The following is a 23,250-nucleotide window of genomic DNA, read 5'->3' as shown; positions in this document are numbered from 1 at the left end:
AAGGGAAGGAGAAGGGAAAGGGAAGGAGAAGGGAAAGGGAAGGAGAAAGAAGGTATAACAAGTACTGCTCATATTTATTATACGTAACAGAAGAATGTTGGTTAAAAAAGGTAGCAGCCCTGTATGCAATCACTTTGTGATTTTGAAGACACATCTCCTATTTTTAGGCAAACTGATAGCAAAAGCAATGTTTGCATTGCAGCATCTCCCAAAGGTTCCCCCTGCCAGCTGTGTGTTATTCAACATGGCAGGACCATGTCAGTCAACCACAGCACCTTCAGTCCCAATCTCCAGACGGGAAAAACTTTCACAGGCACCACTCAAAATCAATCCTGTTCCAATAGGAAACTATTCTTTGAGGCAGAGGAGGAACAGAAAGTAAGGATGTGAGGAAAAATGGTATCCTGAGCATTCCTCATCTCTTCCTGCTGCCAAGCTCCAGTGCATGTGGTACCCAAGGACTGGCTGGGAAATGCAAAGAGGAACAGCCAGTAATTCAAGATAGTTTGCAGCTATCCCTGACTCACACAGAGTAGCCCCTTATTCTTAAGTGTGTCTCCACACTTACCACAAATAAAGCAAGTAGTTTTTAAAATTTCTTCCTTCTTCTGTTTTTCACTCCTTAAATCAGCAAAAGTGTCAATGATCACCCCAAAAATCAGGTTGAGGACAATAATGATGACCATGAAGAAGAACAAGAGATCATATATCACTCTAGCAGCAAAGAGAGGTTCCTGCAAGACAGATACTTTAATTATTACCAACTCAAAAAGGTGCCCATCTAACCCCTACCATTGCACTGCCCCACACCCCCTCCCCTGAGAATATCCACTGCTGATGCTCTCCAAGGGTAACTCACAACTCAAACCATTAAGTGAAACTAAAATGCAAAACCACTAAAGAAAAAACAAATTAATCAACGACCAGTGTGGGATCTCTATAGAACTGCTCTTCCTGTGTCCAAGGTTTTGGACTTCTCTCATTTTCACAAGAGGAAAAACTCTTCTCACACACTGAAATTTGTTCTCACCCCTCCCTGAAGCCCATCCAAATTATATCCTTATATTACCTGCTGTATATCAACAGAGCATCAGTGTGGACCATAATGTGTTTTACTGGAATTTAACACCATTCACTGAATTTGCTCAGTCCCTTGTGCTCTCATCCATTCCATTTGACACATGACCTTTCCCTAGGGATGCTCCCACAGAAACTGCCACTGGCATCTAGCAGCTACCACAGCATTTCCATCTGCTGCCTCTCACAAGCTTCTACCTATTCCTTCAGCTCCTGAACTCCCAGAGCACAGACTGTTGGCTGCCCCATTTCTGCTCTTTTGGGCCTCACTCTGGACAGCCCACAAGCTAAAGAATCCCTAAAATAGAATGGGTAGAAGCTTGTATGAAGTGGCTGCTGTTCCATCTGATCCCACGGAGATGTAACCACGTTACAAAGACGAGCGTGGTCCCTCCTCGTCGCTGTTCCTACATGTGTTTCAAGGCAGTGTACACACATTTTCCCCAGCAGAAGATCCCAGCCCTACATGGTTATCACTCTTCCACCCCCAGCCAGTGCTAATTTACCTCTTTGGAAGGTTTCCTGAGCACATCACCTACTCCACCCCCGCTCCTGAGCCCGTGACTCAGTACAGTAACAATGCACATCAGCAGTGTCTCGCACGTATGCTCCTTGTTCTCTTCCTCCATTTCTTCAGGGAGCACTTCTGTGAGCACAGCAAGCAAAGACACGTTGCAAAGCCCAGATTAGCTCTAAATCATTCTCTCCATTCTTTGCTGGGTATGCTCTCTACCCCCTCAGACTGCCAGCCCCTGCTGCAAACCCCTGCGGTTCCCCCAGAGCATCCCAGAACGGCTGGGGTTGGAAAGGACCTCTGGAGACCATCAGTGCCACCCCCTGCCAAGGCAGGACCACCTGGAGCAGGTGACACAGGTGGGTTTGGAATGTCCCCAGACCTCCCTGGGCAGCAGTTGCAGTGCTCTCCACCCTCCATGGACAGAAGTTCTTCCTCGTGTTGAGGTGGAACTTCTCGTGCTGAAGTTCATGGCCATTGCTCCTTGTCCTGTCACTGGGCACCACAGAAAAGAGTCTGGAGCCATCCTCCTGATACCCCTTGGGGACATTTATGTGGGTAGATGAGATCCCCTCTTAGTCTTCTCTAGACTAAACAGGCCCTAAACAGTCTCTCCTCATTAGGGATGCTCCAGACCCCTCATCATCTTTGTGGCCTCTGCCAGACCCTCTCCAGAGCCACCCTGGGAGCAGATCTCATCCCTGCCCTCCTCTCCCCACCACCAGTTTTCTTTTGTGCTTGAACTGCTGCCTGTGACTTGGTTAAATCTCTCTTCCCATCCCTGTTCTCATGCACAGCTCAGATCACCAGATGCCTGTTTATACAGAATCCAAGCTTTTTGACAGCTCAGAGGACAAAGTGTTGCCTCTTCCACTCTCCCTTGGTGCCTGACAGATTGCACAGCCTTTGGGCTGCACTCAAAATGGCAACTTCCACTCAGAGCTTTCAAATGGCTAAAATATCACTGCTTGTGGAAACAGCATTTTGCTAGAAAAGCAACACACTTTTTTTGACCTTCTCTTCACTTGGCTGAAGGCTCCAACTTCACAGTTTCACTTGCAGAACTGCTAGAATTAATTCCCCAACCTCATATACTCTCCCTGTACCCATTAAAAGCCTCATGACCTTCATTTCATCACAGAAATGCTCAGGAGCAGATCCCACCTTCCCACAGACAGCCTTGGAAAGGCCCAAAACCCTGTGCAATCCTGAAAGAGCCAAAACCCAAGAGCAGTGGCCAAAGATGGGGCATCATGAACATCCCTGGCCACACAAGACTGGTATCAGGTTGATTATTTGTGATATAAAAACATCTCTGGAGCTTTCCTTCCTGCAGCCAGAGTGTAGGAGCTGAATAAAGCAGCTTTTCTTGTATCCAGGCTGAATTTTAGTTTCTCCAAGAGGACAGTGGAGCAAAGCAGAGCCCTCTCCTCCTTGAGCAGGGGCTTGTGGCCATGGCTGACCTTCCATGGCCATGCAGGAGCTCCACTTCTGAGAGAAACAGCTGTGCCCTGTCTGCCCCTCCCAGCCAGCACCGTAAATCTCCAACAAGGAAATAACATTTTCTAGGAAATAAAACTGAAATATTTCAATACCCAAGCAATATCTCACTTTTTTGATCTCCAAACCCCCCAAACCTATCCTGTCTACTTAATCCATTGAGTACTTCCTGATACAACATTAAAAACAGTTTCCTTAGTTTGCCAGATAGAATAATGCTGCCAATAAACCATATTTCACAGGGCATTATCCTCTGAGATCACATTTAATAGCCTAATGTTTTAAAATAATAAACTTTGCAAAGAGGCAAACTGCACCGCTTCCTTCTCCAATTGATGGAGAAAATTAAAGAGTATGGCAGTGTTTTATAAAGTCTGGTTTGCTCCTAAGTTTCTCTGGTTTAATCACTTCATGTAACAAATGTTATTTATGCTGTTGGCCTAAATTAATGATATTTCAAGTTAGTCTCATGATAGCTTTGTTTCCAAATTTATTGCATAGGATTTTGTAAAGAAATTTTTATTTTTTTTTTAATTGAAGGTGTTTAACTGGAAAAAAATGTGAAAATTCAGGGGTTTGAGTGAGGAATTCCAGAGTGGATACTCACGGTCTGAAGGAATGATGGAAGAGCAGTTTTCACTGCTCCCTGCTTTGCAGACATCTGAATAGAGGAACTCGCCAGTCATGGTCTCACCTGGCTCTGTGCGATCTAAAACCAGAAAATGGGCAATCAAACGGGTGGTTTGACATCTTGTACCTCTTCATATCCAGTGTGTAATTATGAGGCATTTAGAGCAGGGTATTGTCCTTGAGTTTAGAAGGGCACAGGACTTTGATTTACACATTCAATGCTTTTAAATTCAACCATAAAAGCATTTTTATTTCACAGAATCCCAGAATCACCGAGGTTGGGAAAGACCTCCAAGGACATCAAGCCCACCGTGCCCGATGCCCACCTCGTCCCCCAGCCCAGAGCACTGAGTGCCATGTCCAGTCCTTCCTTGGACACCTCCAGGGCTGGGGACTCCAAACCTCCCTGGGCAGCCCCTGCCAAGGCCTGACCACCCTTTCCAGGAAGAAATTCCTCCTGATGTCCAACCTGACCCTCCCCTGGCACAGCCTGAGGCCATTTCCCCTTGTCCCATCAATGCCCCCAGGAACAACAGCCCGTTACTTCCTCCAACACAACCCATGGAAACGAGCCACTGGCACCGACCTGGCAGCAAGGTTTCGTTAGGGAGCTTGTCCACTTCCAGGATGAAGTCATCCTTGAAGAAGAGGTACCCCACGATGGAGAACAGGTAGACCAGGATGAGGGCCAGCACGGCAGTGAGGATGATGGAGCGCCCGTTGCGGGTGACGCTCTTGATGACGTTGAGCAAAGTCTCTTCCCGGTACACCAGGTCAAAGAGCTGGGGGGCAACCAACAACAGCACAGGTAGCACCAACACCACTGCTGGCACCTTGGGTTGGCATTTCTGGTGCTGTGTGCACTTTGAAAAACGAGGGGTGGAGGCAGCTGTGCCTCCTCTTCACCAGCACTGCGTGGGCTCCAGGCCTGAGCAGCAGCTTGGGAAGAAGCCCCTGCCTGCTGAGGGCAGGTGTTTCTGCTTCAGTGCTAAACACACAAAGCTGCCAACACAGCCTGTTATTACCTTTTTTTATAGATACCTGCCTCATCACAGTCTCAAAACAGCTCATTTCAAATTGCCATTAGTTTTAGTTTATTGAGTGTATAATTGCATAATATCTTTCCCCCAAATTCTGTATTTAAATTTCTCTGCTGACATGTCCTTAATTTTTCACTGCTCTGGGTCGGGGACAACTCACAGCAGAGCCCAGGCAGGTTGTGGCTAAGCTGGTTGGCAATGACAGAACAGGTATTTATTAAATTGAACATGAACACAGAAAATACCCAGCTCAGGTACCAGAGGATGTGGCAAACATCCAACAAAGAGCCAAAAATAGCGTGTTCTGAATGGGATTTAAGGTTTGCCTCAACAATGACACATTTTCTCCACCAACACTAGATCTACTCCTTCAGTGCTTATTCTTAGCAGCATTGTGCTGTGCAGGATGAATTCCACCCCAAACAGGAGAAATCTCTGCCAGGATCCGTGTCCGTGGTGTCAGGGCTGGAGGCTGGATACAACCTAAGTTATCCAGCTGCTCAAAAAGCAGGGACGCTGCTGCAGTTATTGCTAATAACACTGTAAAGCATCTTAAAGACTCTGTGTCTCTTCCTCATAGCATGGTAACTCCAAGAGTGCCTCCTGTTCCACCAGTATTTCTATTTTCCTCCTGAGAAGAATGAAAAGGTCTTTGTTTGCTGGTACAAATCACAGAATGGTTGGGCTGGAAGGGACCTCAAAGCCCATCCAGTCCCATCCCCTGCCATGGGCAGGGACACCTTCCACCAGCCCAGGTTGCTCCAAGCCCTGTCCAACCTGGCCTTGGACACTTCCAGGGATCCAGGGGCAGCCACAGCTTCTCTGGGCACCCTGTGCCAGGGCCTCTCCACCCTCACAGGGAGGAATTTCTTCAATATATCTAAGCTCAATCTCTCCTCTCTTAGTTTAAAACCATCCCCCTTGTCCTGTCAGTACGTGTTCCTGCAAAAAGTCACACACCAGGAAGAAGGAATGTGGCAGGAGTCCCACAGTCTCCCACCATAACTTCTCCCAAGGAAAACCTCCCGTGTGCTTCTCCCAGTGCCTGCACAGCAGCTTCCCAGCAGCGAAGCAGAAAGTTTCTGTGTGACAGAAATGGGACCCAGAGATGGGACTTCACAAACACACAGACAGGAAAACATTCCCAGGGCCAAGTGAACACCTACCAGGAGGCTGTAAAAGAACTCGTGCACGAAGAGCCCCAGGGCACAGATCAGCAGGTACAGCAGGTGATAGAGGAACTCCACATCCATGATCATGGCCTTGTATCCTCGAGTGAAGGTCCCACAGTTACCCACAAAACTCATCAGAAAAATGATTTTATTACAAACCTAAGGAAGAACAAACCGTAAATTAGTTACAACATGTGGCTTTTCAGGAAAAATATGCAGTTTTTCCAGGCTGGAGATAACTCCAGGATGGTACCAACAAACAGTGTTTCCCACATCAGTATAACCTGCTCCCTGCGGTGTTTTCTGCCCAGCTGAGACCAACCCCAAACTCAAACTGCACATGTCCAGTACAAACTGTGCCCTGGCTGCTCTCCCCAGCTTGGTGTCAAAGGGCATCAAGACTAAGACAAAGAAGAAAATAAAAGGTTCTAAGGACTAAGCAGGTGCTCCAGATTCCCTCAGCAATTCCCTCTGGGATAACACACCCAGAAGTCCTCCTGTGTGCCAACAACACCAAGGAAGGCTGCCTTAACTTACTGGGAACCTGCTAAATACCACAATTACCAGTAACCACCCCATCCCTGACTCGGAGGGGCCGGGCACTCGGGGATGTTTGGAAGACAAGAAATGCTACTAAAAGATGCACTCAAAGCTGGGCAGTTGGTTAATAAAAACAAGATGCATCTTTGCAGAGTTGCTGCTGACTCAGCCAGAGAAACCCCTTCGGGCTTCCTCACCATGAGAGACCACAAGTATCCGGGTTTGGGCACTGCTGAAGCTCTGGTGGCTCAGCTCACACAGGACTGCAGCAGAACTGCTCTGTGGCAGGTCCTGCTGGCACGTGGGCTGGAGCCAGGCCTTGGGCACATCACACAATTGTTTAGGTTCGAAAAGACCTCCAAGCATCGAGCCCACCCTGTGCCCGATGCCCACCTTGTCCCCCAGCCCAGAGCACTGAGTGCCATGGCCAGGCCTTCCTTGGGCACCTCCAGGGGTGGGGACTCCAAACCTCCCTGGGCAGCCCCTGCCAAGGCCTGACCACCCTTTCCAGGGAGAAATTCCTCCTGATGTCCAACCTGACCCTCCCCTGGCACAGCTTGAGGCCGTTTCCTCTCATCCTGTGCCTTGTTCCCTGGGAGCAGAGCCCGACTTCCCCAGCTCCACCCTCCTGTCAGGGAGTTGGAGAGAGTGAGAAGGTCCCCCCTGAGCCTCCTTTTCTCCAGGCTGAGCCCCCCCAGCTCTCTCAGCCACTCCTATGAGATACGATGCATCATTTAGTGAACCTCACACAACCCCATAAACTCTGCAGCTCAGCCCATAAACAGACACAAGTCTGGGTGAATAACCGTGTGCTTTAGCTCACAGACTCCCTGCTTCTGGCTGGGGTGAGAGCTGTTTCTAGACTGAGCAAAACCTTAGAGCTCTGCCTCCATCCTGGGGAACCAGCATTAATGAATAACAGCAAAGCACTTCTGGTAGGAAGAGCCCGAAGAGGGAATTACTCCTCCCACCAGTCCCAGCACAATGTCCCAGGCTATTTTTGCCACGCGCAGGTAAGGAACCCTTACATAAGGTGCAAGAGAACATCAACAAAGCCCACTCAGTTCTTACGTTGAATGCACCCAGAAGAAATAAAGTAGGTTGTAAACCAACTGAGAATATCAGCCGTAAGATGGTGGAGGCGATGAGGGCGCGGATGCCGTGGGGCTTGGGGAGGGCGATGACGATGGCCAGGGAGATCAGCATGGCTGTCCACAGCAACCCGGACAGGTGGGGCTCCAGGGTGCCTGGGGGGAGAAAACAAACCCATTTCAACACCTCTCTAACCAAACTAACCAAATGAGTGCCATTTATGTCATCTTTGGTGGGGCATCCTCCAGCCTCGTGTGCAGCCGTTGCTGATTCCAAAGCAGCGAGTGGAACATCTGAGCCCAGTGCCTTCAGCAGCTTTTAATTACAAACTTGTTACTAAGGGATTATGTAAATGATACGTATTATAGGATTCTTCATTCTTGTGTTCATCACTGGTACACCTGAATGCTGAGAGACCTTTGCAGACGTGTTCTGCAGAGGCCCTGCCTGGGCAGGTGAGGATGGAGCCCACGCTCCTCTGGGTCTGGAGCCACAGCAGAGTCTCCTGAAATCCTTTTGGTCAAACCCTCGTACCAGTTTTTGTCATCTCTTGCTATTCCTGGTTCTATTTCGACTGTCCCATGAGACTGGCTGCTTACATAACATCGAGCCCGTGTTCTAAAAATACACTTCCCTGAAAGAGCCGTAAAAAATGTTCAGCCAAAAATACCATTTACCCTGGGTTTATGCAGAATAAGACACTTCTTTCTTAAAACTGACATAATTTTTGTCTTCAAGCAACCTGTTCCTCAACAGACAGAAAGGCCAGACCCCCCAAATTTCACAGCACTCTGCAGCCCTTCTGCAAACATGTACTCAGAGAACTTATGTCTTACTGGCAGGATCCTCACTGAGGGCTTTATCCTCCCCCTCCCAAATTCAGGCAGCTTAGGAAATATTACTCTCATCTGACTGCCACGAGCAGCCATTTAATTTTGTTCCAAATCACTGTAGATTAATAAAGACAGCAGAGGATAGATGGAAATTAAAACTTAATAAGCGTAAAGTTGAGCAGCTGTTTGTGCTGCCTGAAGGGAGCCTGGGATCCCGGAGCAGCGCTGCCACCGGAGCTGTCACACAGCACAAGGTGCAGAGCCTGGCATGGACTCACCCGAGCGGGAACAGCAACAGCACGGACAGGGGAGAGAGGAAAACGGGAGGCAGCTCGGTTAGGAATGACTTAGGGATTGCCAGGAGGGGCAGATCCTGAAGGATCCCACCTGCACAGGTGTCTGAGCATCCCAGCTATTACACAGCTTGGGAATATATTTGCTGTCACGAGTTGCAGCAGTTCCCAGCAGGCCTGAAGAAATGCCTGGAGTTCATGAAGTCCTCAGGTGTTGCCTGAACACCCACCCGGGGCTGGCCTGGAACTCCAGGCTGTCCAGCAAGGACAATGCCAGCACTTCAGCAGGACCCAGGTCACTTCCAGGACAGAGCAGGGCACAGGCTCCTCTCTCCTGGGTGGAGAGAGGCTGGGAACAGACTGGGAGCAGTGTCCTTGCCCTTGGCACCTGAAGCCAAGGGTTGGTCACTCACCAACTGTCTGCACCCAACCCGACACCAAAGCCTTGCTGGGAGCACGGGGGGTCATGACACGACTGCAGGCAGGAGGAACGTGCAGCCAGTAGGAAGTTCTCCCTGTCTCTGGAATTCTCACCATTCCAGTACCGAATTCCAGGCATCCAGTTTTGTTTCTGCTCCTCAAGTCAGAAGTTTTACAGCTTCTGCTACTGTCAGATGCTCATCAGCTGCTCAGTTCACCGTGTCTGAGCAACTCAAGACACTGACAACTTCCCCCAAACAGTCTGTTTGGAAGAGTCTTTTTTTTTTTAACCTAAATATAAGATACACATGTATTTATTTTACTTTTTTTATTCTAACTAGTAGAGGAAGAGATTTTATCATAACGTTGCCTGAAAAAGAATTTCAAAAATGTAGGGTAGGGCACCTTCAAAATGCCAAATGATCCCCCCAAGTCTTGCAATTTGTAATCTCAACAAACTCATTTAACCAGCAGCTTTCCCAGCAGCCATAAATAAAGACCTTTTAACTTGTGATCTTCGAAAGCAGAGAGAGAAAATTCAGTTGCTCTTTGGGCTTGTTGAAACCTTCCAGGCAGAAGGGATCTGGGCACCCCCCCTCTGCTGATGGTAGCACAGCCTGGTGGCACTGATGGTAGAAGGTAAAACTACTCTCTTCCCTCTCTCAAGAACACGGAATTTTGGTCTAAAAGATCCTTCTGACAGGCTTTATCAGGATGCAAACCCTCTAAACACAAGGGAAAAGTTTCCACCTGGACATTCCCTTTACACCAATACACACAACAGAGATTCTCTACAATATTTGAGTATTTCTCCAGATTTCCCAATTCCTGCTGACACGACTCATGGAGGCTCCTCATTCCCTATGGGAAACCTCTGCCCTCCATGCTCCTGGGGGTGAGGGAAACCTGGAATCGGGCTCTTTTTCCATATGCTCCATCACTTTCTAATGGCACAAGGCAGGTCACTTCACCCCTGCACACCTCCCCTGCCAACACAGGGTAATGTCACCCACCCCCAGCACTCAAGAGGCCTCAGAGAGCCAGGAAAACCGTGTGGAAAATGTCACTAATAAAATGCAAGCTCAAGGAAAACAACAAATATAACATTTTGCCTATTTTTAGTTCAATACTTAATTGCAGAACTTTAAACCAAAGTAGAACATTCAAGTAATTAAAGGTGGATGTTTGTCTGGGATAATTTTTTCCCCTAGGAAAAAGCACGGCTCTGTATTTTCCTTACAAATGCCTCAAGAAAGAGTAACAACAGCACAATTTAAATTGAGGCAATTAAAAAAGCCAATTTCTGTTCCCCTATTCCCACTGAAGCAAACACTGATGCACAGAGATAGGGGAGGGCAGAGTTTGGCTCATTGTACCTTCTTTGTTCACATATTTTTGTATGTTAAATATTGGTACCTCCTCGAATTCCTTTGAAGGGATAGAAAAATGCCACGAGCAGGTTCATGAGGACAGCCAGGTTAAAGGAAATGCTGCTCCAGAAGGACATGTTCCGAGCACACCAGTACAGGAAAGGCTGAGCTGCAAAAGAGAAAAACAATTCTTTCAAATGGAGGGTTAAAAAAAAAAAAAAAGTCTATATAGAAAATTATCTCCACCAAAACTTCAGTTTCTTTTCAGTTTGCCCAAAAGCACAGCATCAACAGTAATAAACTTCAGAACAAGTCATGAATATTACTTGATTATTCTTCATCTTGAGGAGGACTTCCAAGTTTCCTAGATGGTGTTTTCAGGCAAAGGATTCATGATTCAGACATGGTTTAGCAGTGGCCAGAGAACAAGTTCAGAAATTGCAGAGACCAAGGACTTCAGGCTTCCCCCAATAATATACTTTGTACTCAGAGTCACCCCAAGAACAATTAGGAGGAGGAAAACGAAGGGTGAGGTTCAGCCCCGTCCCTCTGTGTTCTGCTGCTACCAGCAGCTCACCTGCACGAGACACTGCCCTCCTAAAAATGTATTTTCTGCTGGTAACAGCCCAGAATAGCCCCAGAATGGTCACAGGTTGGAGCTCTCTGACCCTCCCTCTGCCTGGGGGCAAAGGACCCAGCACATCTGCAGAGAGCTCAATGTACAGTCCAACAGCTGCACACTGAAATTCTTCATCTTACACAGACATACTTTTCAAAAAAAACCTCCTGATTTGAATAATCCCTGCACAACTAAGAGGCAGAAAGCAAAAAGATTCCTTGTCTGAAGTGGTCGTGGACTGTAAGTTGACAAGGAAGGCAAGGAGCTGCCTTGCAGTAATTCCCTCTGCATCCAGGCAAAATCCCCCTGATTATTGCACAGCAAATTGTGTCCTCCTGAAATCTAGAGCAGTGGAAAAAAATCTATTAAAAATGCTCTCAAAGAAGAGACAGAACTGTTTTCCCTCCTTGGAAGGAGGCAGAGTGTTTAGATATCAGAGAGCAAAGAAAAAGCTCGCAGCAGAATTCAGAAACAAGCTGAAATAAAAATCTAACAGAATATATGGATGATGCTGAAGTTGCCAATTTGTTTAGGATGGCATATATTCCCATATTTCTTGCAGACCTCTTAGGTGATTTTAGGCAGCACTCCCACACGTGCCCTAGGAGGAGATTCCAGACCAGTCTGTGCTCTTAAACTAAAACCTGGAGTTGAGTTGATGCACAGGAGGGGAGAACAGCAGTGGCATCAGATGGCAGGGGTTGACTGGAGCAGGAAGTTACTGCCTTATCTCTCACATTTCAGAGGGTCACTGCTGGCAAATTCTGACCACTCACCACTGCCCACTAAGGCTGAGCCTCAGCTGCAACATTTGGCCCCCAGTAAAACAAGAAATCAGCTTTTAAAAAGAAAAAAAAAACCCAAAGCAAATGAGTTAGAAAGTTTATGGGGGATGTGGTGGCAGTGCATGAATTAAAATATCATTAAAAAGGATTTCCTAGCTGCCAGTGGGAATCTCAGAGGGAAATCAGTGCTTGAAAATGCTTGCTTTCAGATATTTTATCATCACAGGGCTGGGAGTGACTTATTAGCCTGTCAGTTAATTCCTTGCCTAAAGAAAGAACCAGTTCTACTTCGCTGTCACTGGGAAATGCATGTTTAACCTGTTCTTAAACAGCTCCATTGCTGGAGATGCCAAAGTCCATTAGAATCATTAAGGCTGGAAAAGACCTTTAAGATCATCAAGTCCAACCTCGCTGCATCACCCATCCTTACCCCTCCCTGGAACACGTGGGAATTCAGCACAGGGAAGGAGAACAGGCCACTGCTCCCTTCAGCTGTGTCCTCTCCCTTTCTCCCTGCCACATTCTCATTTAAGCAAAGCCTCCACAGATTTGTTCCTTCCTGCTGGATCTTAAAAAAGACGACCTGTGCTCCTTCCCCTGGATCCCCTCCAGAGGGTCCATATTGCTCCAGCATTCATTGCCTGCATCACAGCATCTTGCCATCACGCAGAGGAGCAGCTCTTGCAAACAATTATCGAGGTTGGTGCCACGCTGGGAACCATCTGTTACCCAGCCAACATTTCCGACCCCCAAACCCCGACCCCAGAGTCCCGCTGGTGCCGCTCCCCGCGCCGGCAACACCGACCCACCTCGCAGCTTCTTCTGCCAGTTCATCTCGTTGAAGAGGTCCTCTGATTTTAGGAAGAAGTCGTTGATCTTGCTGCCCTGCTCGTCCCTCTCCGTGGTGTAGTAAATCCGCAGCTTGGACTCCTTGGTGAGGAACTCGCAGATGCTGGGCACGGGGAAGACGATCTGCTCCATGGTACGGTCCGACCTGACAATCTGAACAGCAGCCCCATGAGTCCTGCCTTGCTCTTAAATGCTTTTATTTCTTGAGTTTCTGCCTTTTTTTTCTCCCCTTTGAAACATGTAGAAACTTGGACAAATTTCTGTACAACAGCAGCCCGATAGAGGTTTCATTTAATTTACCTTTCAAAGCAGGCCTACATTTAGCCCTAAGGCTAATTTCTATGCCATGGTCTTATCCCAGCAGTACTGGTCTGAGCTGGGATTTCCAAGGGACCCAGTGGATCCTGCTCCAAAGCTGGGATGGATTTCAGAGCAATATGGTCGCCCAATTCAAGACTGTTGGTAAATTTTAGCCACAAGCAAGTATGAGGAATAATAGTTGTTATATCTGTACTGTTTACTAGAGAGTTTTGTGAAGTCATACAAGCACAGAATGGTTTGGGTTGGAAGGGACCGTAAAGCTCATCACATTCCAACCCCCTGCCATGGGCAGGGACACCTTCCACTAGCCCAGGTTGCTCCAAGCCCTGTCCAACCTGGCCTTGGACACTTCCAGGGATGAGGCAGTCGCAGCTTCCCTGGGAAATCTCCCTATTTATGAGAATTTTACTTTTACAAAGCTCTTAGATGGTACATGAGGCCAAATTGCCATCAGAATCCAGAAAGAGTGGCAAAAGCTCTGACAAACTTCATGGATTCAGCAACAGCACCGGCCAAATTGTAACAGAAGTGAAGCCACACTTGTGCTGCCAAGAGAGCTCTGCTCAGCTCCATCCCAGAGCCCACACACGACAGCTCAGGAACAGCTCCCCCCGCCGCTGCCAAACACCGAGGGAAGAACTAAATCCAGGGATATTCTGTGTCAGGGATGGCAGTCCACACACAGGTACCAGTGCAATGTCAGGTGTGATGTCCAAGGGTTAACTGCACTGGTTCTCTCCCCAGGGGCTCATCCCTGCTCCCGGCAGGCTCCGGGTTCCCCGTACCTCGATCTGCGCCGTGTGCTTGGCGTAGAACTCCAGAGCCTCATCCCCCTCGATCTGACCTCCCGGCTTCAGCATGTTCTGCAGCTCTTTGTTGTGACGAGCCAACTAAAATAAAGGAATGCACAGGGAGTGGGAGACACCAGATGTCTCTCTGTGATATTAAATTTCTGATTTTTGGCATAAAAAAAGAAATAGTACACAGTCAGCTGCTAGGAAAGGGCAAAGTTGACAGAAGGCTTGTTCTGTTCCAACCAGACACCCTGCAGCTCTATTTTGGGAGCAAGTCAGAATGATTCAAATATGTATTTTTTTAATACCAGTGTTGTATTCCTCTTTTCCCCACCCTCTCCTACCCTTTGCCTGGCTCGGGAACCTTTCTGAACGTTCACATTCGGTCTGTCCTTCTCCACCCACCCTAACCCAAAGGGGTGCTCATCACCCAAAGATCCAGGCAGGGACAAAGAGAAAATCTGCATCAACTGAACAGCAGATGCACAGAGAAGTGCTCCAAAAATGCTGCTGGATGCTCCAAATCCATCCTGCAGCACGGTGATGGGTTGTCTGCTCAGATGCCACAGGAACAAGAAGTCTCTAATGCAGTAAGAGATGCAGCATCAATATATTAAGTAGATTTAGATATATTTTTCTCCCCTTCGGTTTTTTACCTTTCAAACACATTTTCTCCATAAAATGGCCCTGCTTGGCTCCAGCAGAGAGTGACAAGGACTGAGATTTCTGCTCACACTTTAATTGATCAGTGAGTAGAATTTCTTTGGGAGTATAAAGTAACCTTTGATACAGCTGAAAAATAATACATTGCTGCTCAGTGCTGCCAAGAACTGAGTCACATGTCTTCAGAAATTCAGTCCAGAGCCTGCCTGCTCGCCATTATAAAAGAAAATTCCCCAAATTTTCTTGTATTATAGAATTTTTGTTTCTGGTTAAGGATTGGGATTTGCTCTGATAAGAAGGGAAGGTGCAGTGAGCTTGTCCCAGAAATGAGCCATGAAAACAGTTCCAGGGAAAAGCAGACTCTGGCTATTCCCAGTTTGTGCCTCATGGTGCTAACAAAACCTGCAGGTGAAACTCTACCTGATGAGCCAAGATATAAATGTTGTGTCCCACGTTCCTTGGAGATGCTGCAACATCTTCCCCATTCTCTCCATCCTCAAATTCCACTTCTCCCTGCAGATAAGCCTTCTTGATCACTTCCACCTAGAAAAGGACACAGAGGCCAGTGAAGAGGAGGCTCAGGCAAAGGGTGGAAGAGGGTCAAGGGGTGCAGAGCATGGACATGTCTCTCAACATCCAGGATAAACAGGTCTGACCTCAGCTTCAGCCCAGCTCATTGACACAAGAAATTAAGCTTTTGGTTCCCCCTGCTCTGGGCCACCCTCTCCTCGGGCTTTGTCATGTCCTGACCTCCAGCCACAGCTCTGACACACATCAGCAGTGCTCCAGCTGTGCTTGGCATCTCCTGGTTGTGTTTGCACCAGTTAATACCTTACCCAGCCCCAAACCCTGCCACGGTCTGCTGGACAGCTCTTAGGGCACAAGAAATTCTCATTTCTCTGTCCCCTGTGCAAATAACTTCCACGTGTGGATACCTGCTCTAGTGGAAGGTGTCCCTGGAACAAGGTGAGCTTTAAAGTCCTTTCCAACCCAAACCACTCTGTGATGATTCTATGATTCCAAAGTGTCAGATGATGCTCCTTCCCTGCCTTACACAGGATGCTGAATCTCTCCTCCACAGCACTTGCCTGATCACTTGTGATACCTGGGAACTGGGCTGAGCCATTCCCTGTGGATACTGTGCTCATGCAACCAGTCCCTTGAAAGGCTTTCCAGTTGCCAGTGAGCTCCTGCAGCGCCTCTGGGGTGGACATGGCCATCCCAGTGTCCCCAGTGCTGGAGCACCCGGCTGGAATGGAGTCAGGAGCTTGGGAGTGACCCAGGGACTCACCAGCTCCTTGGGCCTCATGTTGTAGAGGATCCTCTCGGCGTTCTCGCTGTCGTGCCTGCTCTCCATGATGGCCAAGAGCAGCTTCGAAGCATTGTTCTGAGGGAAAGACAACAATCACTGCCAGGAGCCAAAAAATGAGGGTACCCAGCTGGAGTGCCACCATACCCAGTGCCAAGAAGGGCTTCAGAACCTGGGTGCTACCTGGGTGAGTCACAGGAAACCATGATTGTCCCAGCCAGACACCACAAGGCTCCTACAGCCTCACCTTGCCAACCTCCCTCTCCTCTAATTATTGCCCTACGCAACTTTATAGGATTTTTTACCAGTTTATTTCCCAAATCCTACTTATTGGGAGACACCAAATTAACCCAAGACAAGGTTTAAGATTTCTAAAATGCTGCTGTTTCAAGCTCGTGTTACTTTGTTTTAAGGATGCTGCAGCATCACCACAAGCTCTGAGCTTCCAAATGGTGCAGCACAGCTTTGCTGAAGATGCTGCTGATTAAATCAAGGGACAGGCAGGGCTGAAGTCACAGACGTGCTGTGCTGCTTTTAACTGAGCTCACTCTGCAGCCTCCTCACGCCAAGAAAACACAGGGAGGAAATGGGAAACTACCACAAGGCACCAGACTACTTTAATACGAACAATTAAGATTAAAATCCATCATGCCTGACAATAAAACCCAATAAAAGTATTTAATTTTGAAGTATAATGCTAATTGAGTCTAAAAGCATTTTTTATTTACAATAATAAAAACCCCACATTACCCATAATAATGGTGTGAGTCGGCAACGGAAAACAAGGAGACACTGCAGTGTAAGGCAGGGCAATAAGTCAGAAAGGAAATATTTCTCAAACACAGGCTGAAGCAAGAGTGCTCTGGGACTGCTGTTGCTAGAAGGGAACCTGCTCCTCTATTTTGAAACCAGCACCAGGGCTAATTATTTCAGCATTAACATGAACAGCCCTAAAGAACTGTTGATGATTTAATGTCAACTGATTAAACAACAACAATAAAGTATTAGCAAACTAGTTGTAACACGAGAAATTTCACTTCCACTGTGTATGTAGAAGCTCAGCAACAACAGAAAAGTTTTCATCAGCTTTAAATTTTTAACAGGAAATTATTTTAGGATTCCTTAGCATATCTTGACTGCCTGCATCCCCCACGTGAGAACTGGTGGCTCCATGTCATCATTTAAAAGATGAAATACCTGTGACAAACAATCTTTGGCCACTGCCTCCAGCTCTTTGAAGTGTATAGTTTTTTGGCACTTAGGAATATTGGGATATAATAACACCCACATAATTCCAACAATAAAATTACATTTCATCTTACTGCGAACGTGAATTGCACAAAACATTCACTTGCCTTCAGTTCCAACACGAGGTCCATCCTCTTCTTTCCCAGAGGGTTGATGTCATTGAGAATTAATGCTGTGATGATGTCAATGCCGTTGGACTCGTGAGTAGCAATGCAGTTCTGGCCAAAGAAAATTCATCAGACTTCACTAATTGTCTACACCACAAACACAGCCCAGGCTGGTGACCCCGCCAGAACAGCAGAGTCCCCTCTGTCATCACCTCCAGATGGATAAACTGCACAGAAAGCTCCAGGCAGTGCAACAACAAAAGATTAAGGTATTTTCTTTCAAGCTTTTCCTCTCCTCAGCCACGGTCCTGCTGAAACCCCTCGACCTCAGGAAGCCCCACAGCTGATAAACGAGGCATTTCCATCCCAGAGTGCCAGGCTGGACGTGCAGCTACGGAAGAAGCTGTTTTACTGAGATTAGGGAGAGCTTTCTTTATTTGAGGTGTGCCAATCAACACCTACTTCAGCCCTGTCTACCCAAAGAATGGGAATTTCCGGAACCTTCTGCTTACCCTTGAACCCTGCTCGTGGAATGATCTGGAACTAAAGTGTTCCAACAACAGCAGCTTGCTGGCCTCGAAATCCAGAGCTCTGCTCTGTCACTGAGCTCCACACCTACATCTAAAGGGTTTTAGTCCACCTGGTTGATATAAAGAACACTATCATGACCTGGCATGCACAGCCTCATGTGTTCTCTCACAGAGAAGTGATTTCATCTGACCATTGTCACCTCCACTCTGTGTCTAGCTTTGTTTTAAACTCCTTGGAGTACTCAAAGAAAGGCACTTCTAAGGACTGATATACTCAAAGACTTTTTGAGAAGTCATATTCCAGTCTTTATGGACAATACTGTGGTTCAAATAGCATGGACATGGAGAAAATAAGCAGAAAGTGGCCCAGGTTGCCCAGAGAAGCTGTGGCTGCCCCATTCCTGGGAGTGTCCAAGGCCAGGGTGGGGCTTGGAGCAACCTGGGCTAGTGGAAGGTGTCTCTGCCCATGGCACAGCTTGGAACTAGATGGTCTTTAAGGTCTCTTCAACCCAAATAATTATGTAAAATTCTATGAAGTACAAAAATTCCCCACTTTCCGTCTGTCAAATCTAATAAAACAGTTTAAATCCCAGCAAAGCAGAAATCTCTCTACTGCTTTGAGAGGTTTGACTCCTCAGAGGAGGCCCTGAGAAAGGGAAGTTGACTATGATGGGTTTATAAAGGAAAAAATCCCCCAACCTGTATGGCAAGTCAAGTGGGCAGCATTACAAGACACCACCAGTCTGGCAGACAGAGCCAAGCCCAGCAGAGCTGGGGTTCAGGGGGGAAGAGGGATGCTTTTCCCAGCTCTGGATGTGTTACCTGGTTCTCGTGGCAGGGCCCCTGGCAGTACTCAGTCAGACTCTCCAGGGTCTGGTTGATGAGGGCCACGTTCTTCTCATTGATGTACAGCCCCAGCAGCCCAAGCCCCCCAGTTGTGCTCCCACAGATACAGTCCAGGAACTGCAGTGTCTCACACACCAGGTTGTAGTTTGTCTTGTTGTTCTGGCAGCGTAGGAAGTTCTGTGGGGAGAGTGACAAAGCCATAAGGGAAGGGGGAAAAAACCCATCCAAACTGCTGTTTGGTTGATAGTGTTTATTAAGTCCATCCATCCCTAACTGCACTGCATGGTGGATTGCTCTAGGTTCACTGTACAAGCAGTTTAAGCCTCTTCCAGGGCTTATTTTCAATGTGCTGCTCCCTTGAGCAGCTTTTTGGCTTCATATTGTACAGAAGCCAAGCAGCAATAAACTGAGTGCATCCAATAAACAGTGCATCCATTAGAGGCTGAAACCCAACACAGAGCAGGCCCTTCACTGCGGGTCACAAAGCCTCTCCTGAGCCTGGAAGGTTCCCTCTACCTGCTCCATTTCACTGCCAACCATCACTCAAGGCCCTCTCCTCCCCAGACCTTTTTCCAGGGTGGGAGCAGAAATCCCTGGCTGTGTCCTCACAGCAGCTCCACCTGTTCAAAAGGCACCTGACTGCACACCTTGAAGGAAGGAGCCTTGAAACACCATCCTCTCCACTGCATTTCTTCCCACAAAATTACTGTAATTCCTGCTTGAAGCTGCTGATTAGGAGCAGCTCCTCTAATGAGATGCCAGATGGATCGGTGTGGATTTAACAGGTTTCTGCCCTCCCGTATTCCAAATGAAAAAACCCAACCAAATCCAACCAAAACCAAAGGACAGTTAATGAACACCAGTTTCCCAGTGACTTGGATGTTGTCATTCCCAGCAGTGCTGCAAAGACGGACAGCCAATACCACTTTCTTTTCCTTGATGCTTCAGCAGGAAAACTCTTATTCTAGCAGGTAATTCTCTTAATTCTAGCAGGTAACAAGACTTCCAAGGTGAAAAACCCCTCAGAGGAACAAGAGACATGGGACTATGGAACCAGCAGGGTCTTTTCTGCCAGCCCAGAGAAGCCCTGGTCCCTGCCTGCCTCTGGTGTGTGCGTCAGACTAGTCAGTCTTTTAAGGCAAACAGAGGGAGAAACTGCAGGTTCAATGGAAGGCAAAGCTAAAAAAGGAAAATGCTGTCTATGAATGCAGACTAAAGGTGACAGTGATTCAGCACATTTCAGCTGATTGCTCATTTAGTATCCTGACTTCTGATTAACTTGTCAGAATGTAGAAAGGTTGATGCTACAGAAATCAGAGCTTGTGTCTTCCCTCCAGGAAAAAATTAAGGATAATACTGAAAGTGATGAAATAAAATGTTCCCTGGCTGCAGCACAGCATTTGCTCTGATTACAGCTGGGTTTGTACCTTAGCTGCTTGATCCGCAGTCAATAAACACAAAGGAGGGAGGAGGAATGAGGCACAAGAGCAGGAGGACACTCTTAGATGGGCTAAAACAAGGGGAAAGAAAAAAATGTAGAAAACAAGACCCTGCTGCACTGTGAGAAACTGCCCCAGGGAGTGTCTGCTGCTGTCCCAGCCAGTACAGAGAGAGCTCTTCATCTTCTGTCATCCAGAGCATCTCACAGGCTACAGAGTGGGAACACAACTCTCCAGTACTGAACAGGCCATCCCACTGCTTTCCATGGGAATGATCCTGAGGGATGGACCATCTGAAAGACCCTGCACCCAGAATGAGGAGCCACAGAGACGCAGGTTCAGCTGGAACGTGTGGAAAATATGCATCAACTCATTCCTCCCAGTCCTTGCATTCATTTGAAGAAGGTATTGCAGCTCCTCCAGCCCCATGGAGAGAGCTGGAGGCAACAGCATCCTGTCTGGAGCTGTGTCTGGGAAGGGAGGCAGCGAGGGACACAGCAGGCACAGCACTGCAGCTGCTGGAGCACCTCAGATCCCTCCTCCTCCAAAACACAGCAGCTCTCCCAACCTGCCTTCCCCTGGGTTTGCACAGCAGCTCCTCACAGCTGCCAACAGCCTGGAAAGGCTTGGGGTGCCCAGCCCACACCAGCACCAGGCAGGTGATCCCAATTCACTGCCCATTCCAATGTAACCTGGGCAATTCTGGGAGAAGCACAGCTTCTAGAAGAGTCTTTCCTTATTCCTTCAGGCAGGGAGTCCTTTAGTATTATTGTAAGGAGCTCAGTTACATACAGTAGCTGCAGACACCAAGATTTTGGAAGATCAGACATCCTGCTTCTCCTTTGGGGTTGAAGGAGAAGGACAAGCCTCAAAGCAGTTAGAGGATTAGACTGGAAAAACTGTTCCACCTTTCCTTTTAAAAAAAAAAAAAATCCATTTATTCCCCCCAAGCTGACTACAACTACCTGCTGCTTGGGAAAGCTGATTGTTCAGGATGGGGGAGAGCTCAGGCCAAGTTTCTGCACTGGCTTGACTTCAGCTCTACTCCTATAGCTGTGGGGCCTCGCCAAGGGCAGCACAGATCCTGCACATGTGGTTTGGAGCTGTGCCACAGGAACTGCTGCCTCCGACATCCCAACGGCACCAAAACCTCTGACAACACACACATCAAACAGCTTTTCTTCTTCAAAACGAGAGAAAGGCTGCTGTGTGTAACTTGGGCACTGACAAACGCTCCCAGGCAGCAGGCTGGGAGCACAGGGACGTCTCCCGGCTGGGATCCCACGTGCTCTGGCAGCAGGGCATTCCCGAACAGAGGAAGCGACTTGGCAGGGCTGCAAAGCTCTCACACAGGGTCCCCACTGCTGCTGCTTGGGGAACAATGTGCAATCAAGGCAATTATTCCTCTTTATGAGGGCATTTAGCACATTGCACGGTGCCTCAGCAGCTCCTCGGTTCCAGCCCAGCAGCGGTGGCTGCACCGAACAAAAATCATCTTAATTGCAGCCCCTTTGTGGGCAGAAATCTGCTCTCCTGTGGAGGCACGTGCTGGGGTACAGGGCCTGGGCTCGCTGCTTAAAATTGTGCAAACACACCCCAGGGCATCACAGCTGAGGCTGCCAGGACCTTTGGAGACTGCCTATTCCAATGCCACTCACGAGGCAGCTGGAGCAGAGCCTGGCCCTGTCCTCTCCACATCCCATGTCAGGTATTTGTACACACAGTGAGACATCCCAAGTCCTCTCCCTCTCCAGCAGAAGCCCTGGCACAGGGTGCCCAGAGAAGCTGTGGCTGCCCCATCCCTGAAGTGCTCAAGGACAGGTTGGATGGGGCTTGGAGCAACCTGGGCTAGTGGAAGGTGTCCCTGGCTGTCAGATGCTCCAGGTCCCTTGGTCATCTCTGAGCCTCCCTGCTGGACTCGGGAGCGCAGGACTGAACCCAGAATTTCACATGAAACCTGGAGCATCCAGCTCATTTAGGTGCATGTCCAGCTTGTTTAGAGGTTTCCTATCCCAATTCTCCTCCACCAAGGGGGAATTCTTCCTTGTTCCAGACCTCATTGCTGGTCTTGGGCACGTAGGGCTGCTGAAGGTCAGTCTTACTAGTAAATAGCAGGATGCAGGTGGCACTGAGCACCCTGACCTTCTCCCTGTCCTTCATCACCAGGGTCTCTGCCTATTTCCAGCAGATCCATGCTCTCCCCCTGCTCTGAACACAACCCTTCTCATTGCCCTTCACGTCCCTCAGCAGATTAAACTCCAGCTGAGGCTTTCCTGACACCATCCCCATGTGTCCAACTCTAGACATGTGAACAGACCCATGAAAACCCAGGAGAACCTGTTCACTGAAAAGAAGCATATACTCAAGGGCTGCTTTATTTTCCTACATGACTTTGTTTTTTCTTTCCTTCCCCTCTCAAAAGCAGATCAATAGCTTTGCAGCAGGAGACCTGCTTGTTATAAGCACATACTTTAAAAAAAAAACCCCACAAGTGTTGGTCCCATCACCTAATTATAGACATTGAAAAGACCAGTGAGCCCTGGAGAACTGATCTTCCTTGTATCAGTCCAGCAAGGTATAAATACTTTTTTGGGGATTAACTTTAAGGCCAAAGAAAATAGTTGGTCACATAACCCCTTTAAAAAGGCACAGGATTAGGAAGAGAAATGGGACCTGAGCACACCTGCCCAGGCGCCAGGCGGTACCTGCAGATCCCGGTTGTGGTTTTCACAGAGCAGCTGCAGGAAGCGCAGGATGGGCTGCATGATGGAGATGACAGCACTCATCTCCAGGTCATCCTTGCTCTTGTCTGCTGCAGCCTGTGCCCCCTCCCCAGCCGAGTAGTGCTCCTCGGGGTCGGCCTCCCTGCGGTACGTGTTGTACGCCTTGCGCGTGGCCGCCGACGCCTCCAGCAGCTGATCCCGGACCTCCTCGGTGATCTGGGTCATGGGCTCCCTCACTGCAACACACAAGAGCAGACCTTCCTTATGGAAACTGAATCAAGGGGACCACAGCATCTCTGCACATGTTCCCACTACAGTTTCCCAGGCAGGCCAGCTCTTCACCAGCAGCTCTTTGGTGAGTACGTTTAGTGTGCTGTGCGGGTCTCGTGTCACACTCTGCACCCTGTGTGCCAACCACAGTAACGTCATAAACTGGGTATTAATTCGTTAGGGCACACACAGTCCAGTTCTACTAGGAGTTACAATAAGAGGACCTGCTTTAGAAGAAAATTAGGATTTCTCCGGATATTGTCAGA

At 48.2% G+C, this 23,250-nt stretch overlaps 1 protein-coding gene across 13 annotated transcripts in view; it reads right to left on the bottom strand.

Moving 5' to 3' along the window:
* The window catches only part of ITPR1 (inositol 1,4,5-trisphosphate receptor type 1), a 162,903-nt gene that overhangs the window by 17,493 nt on the left and 122,160 nt on the right, over nucleotides 1-23,250 (bottom strand). For all 13 annotated transcript variants that reach the window (XM_027702638.1, XM_027702635.1, XM_027702636.1 and 10 more), the window contains 14 exons: nucleotides 22,697-22,950; nucleotides 18,529-18,729; nucleotides 17,177-17,287; nucleotides 15,804-15,899; nucleotides 14,933-15,055; nucleotides 13,841-13,945; nucleotides 12,695-12,887; nucleotides 10,528-10,650; nucleotides 7,545-7,720; nucleotides 5,928-6,092; nucleotides 4,308-4,503; nucleotides 3,699-3,800; nucleotides 1,584-1,723; nucleotides 569-734 (listed from right to left, as the gene is read on the bottom strand). In XM_027702638.1, the coding sequence (XP_027558439.1) occupies nucleotides 569-734; nucleotides 1,584-1,723; nucleotides 3,699-3,800; nucleotides 4,308-4,503; nucleotides 5,928-6,092; nucleotides 7,545-7,720; nucleotides 10,528-10,650; nucleotides 12,695-12,887; nucleotides 13,841-13,945; nucleotides 14,933-15,055; nucleotides 15,804-15,899; nucleotides 17,177-17,287; nucleotides 18,529-18,729; nucleotides 22,697-22,950 (2,151 nt within the window). The remainder of the gene's footprint in view (nucleotides 1-568; nucleotides 735-1,583; nucleotides 1,724-3,698; nucleotides 3,801-4,307; nucleotides 4,504-5,927; nucleotides 6,093-7,544; nucleotides 7,721-10,527; nucleotides 10,651-12,694; nucleotides 12,888-13,840; nucleotides 13,946-14,932; nucleotides 15,056-15,803; nucleotides 15,900-17,176; nucleotides 17,288-18,528; nucleotides 18,730-22,696; nucleotides 22,951-23,250) is intronic.

This window comes from Neopelma chrysocephalum, unplaced genomic scaffold, assembly GCF_003984885.1.
Source record: "Neopelma chrysocephalum unplaced genomic scaffold, ASM398488v2 Primary Assembly neopelma1_189, whole genome shotgun sequence".
NCBI classification, from domain to species: Eukaryota; Metazoa; Chordata; class Aves; order Passeriformes; family Pipridae; genus Neopelma; species Neopelma chrysocephalum.
Note: the sequence above shows the minus strand (reverse complement) of the source record. Positions and strands in the feature narration are given on the sequence as shown.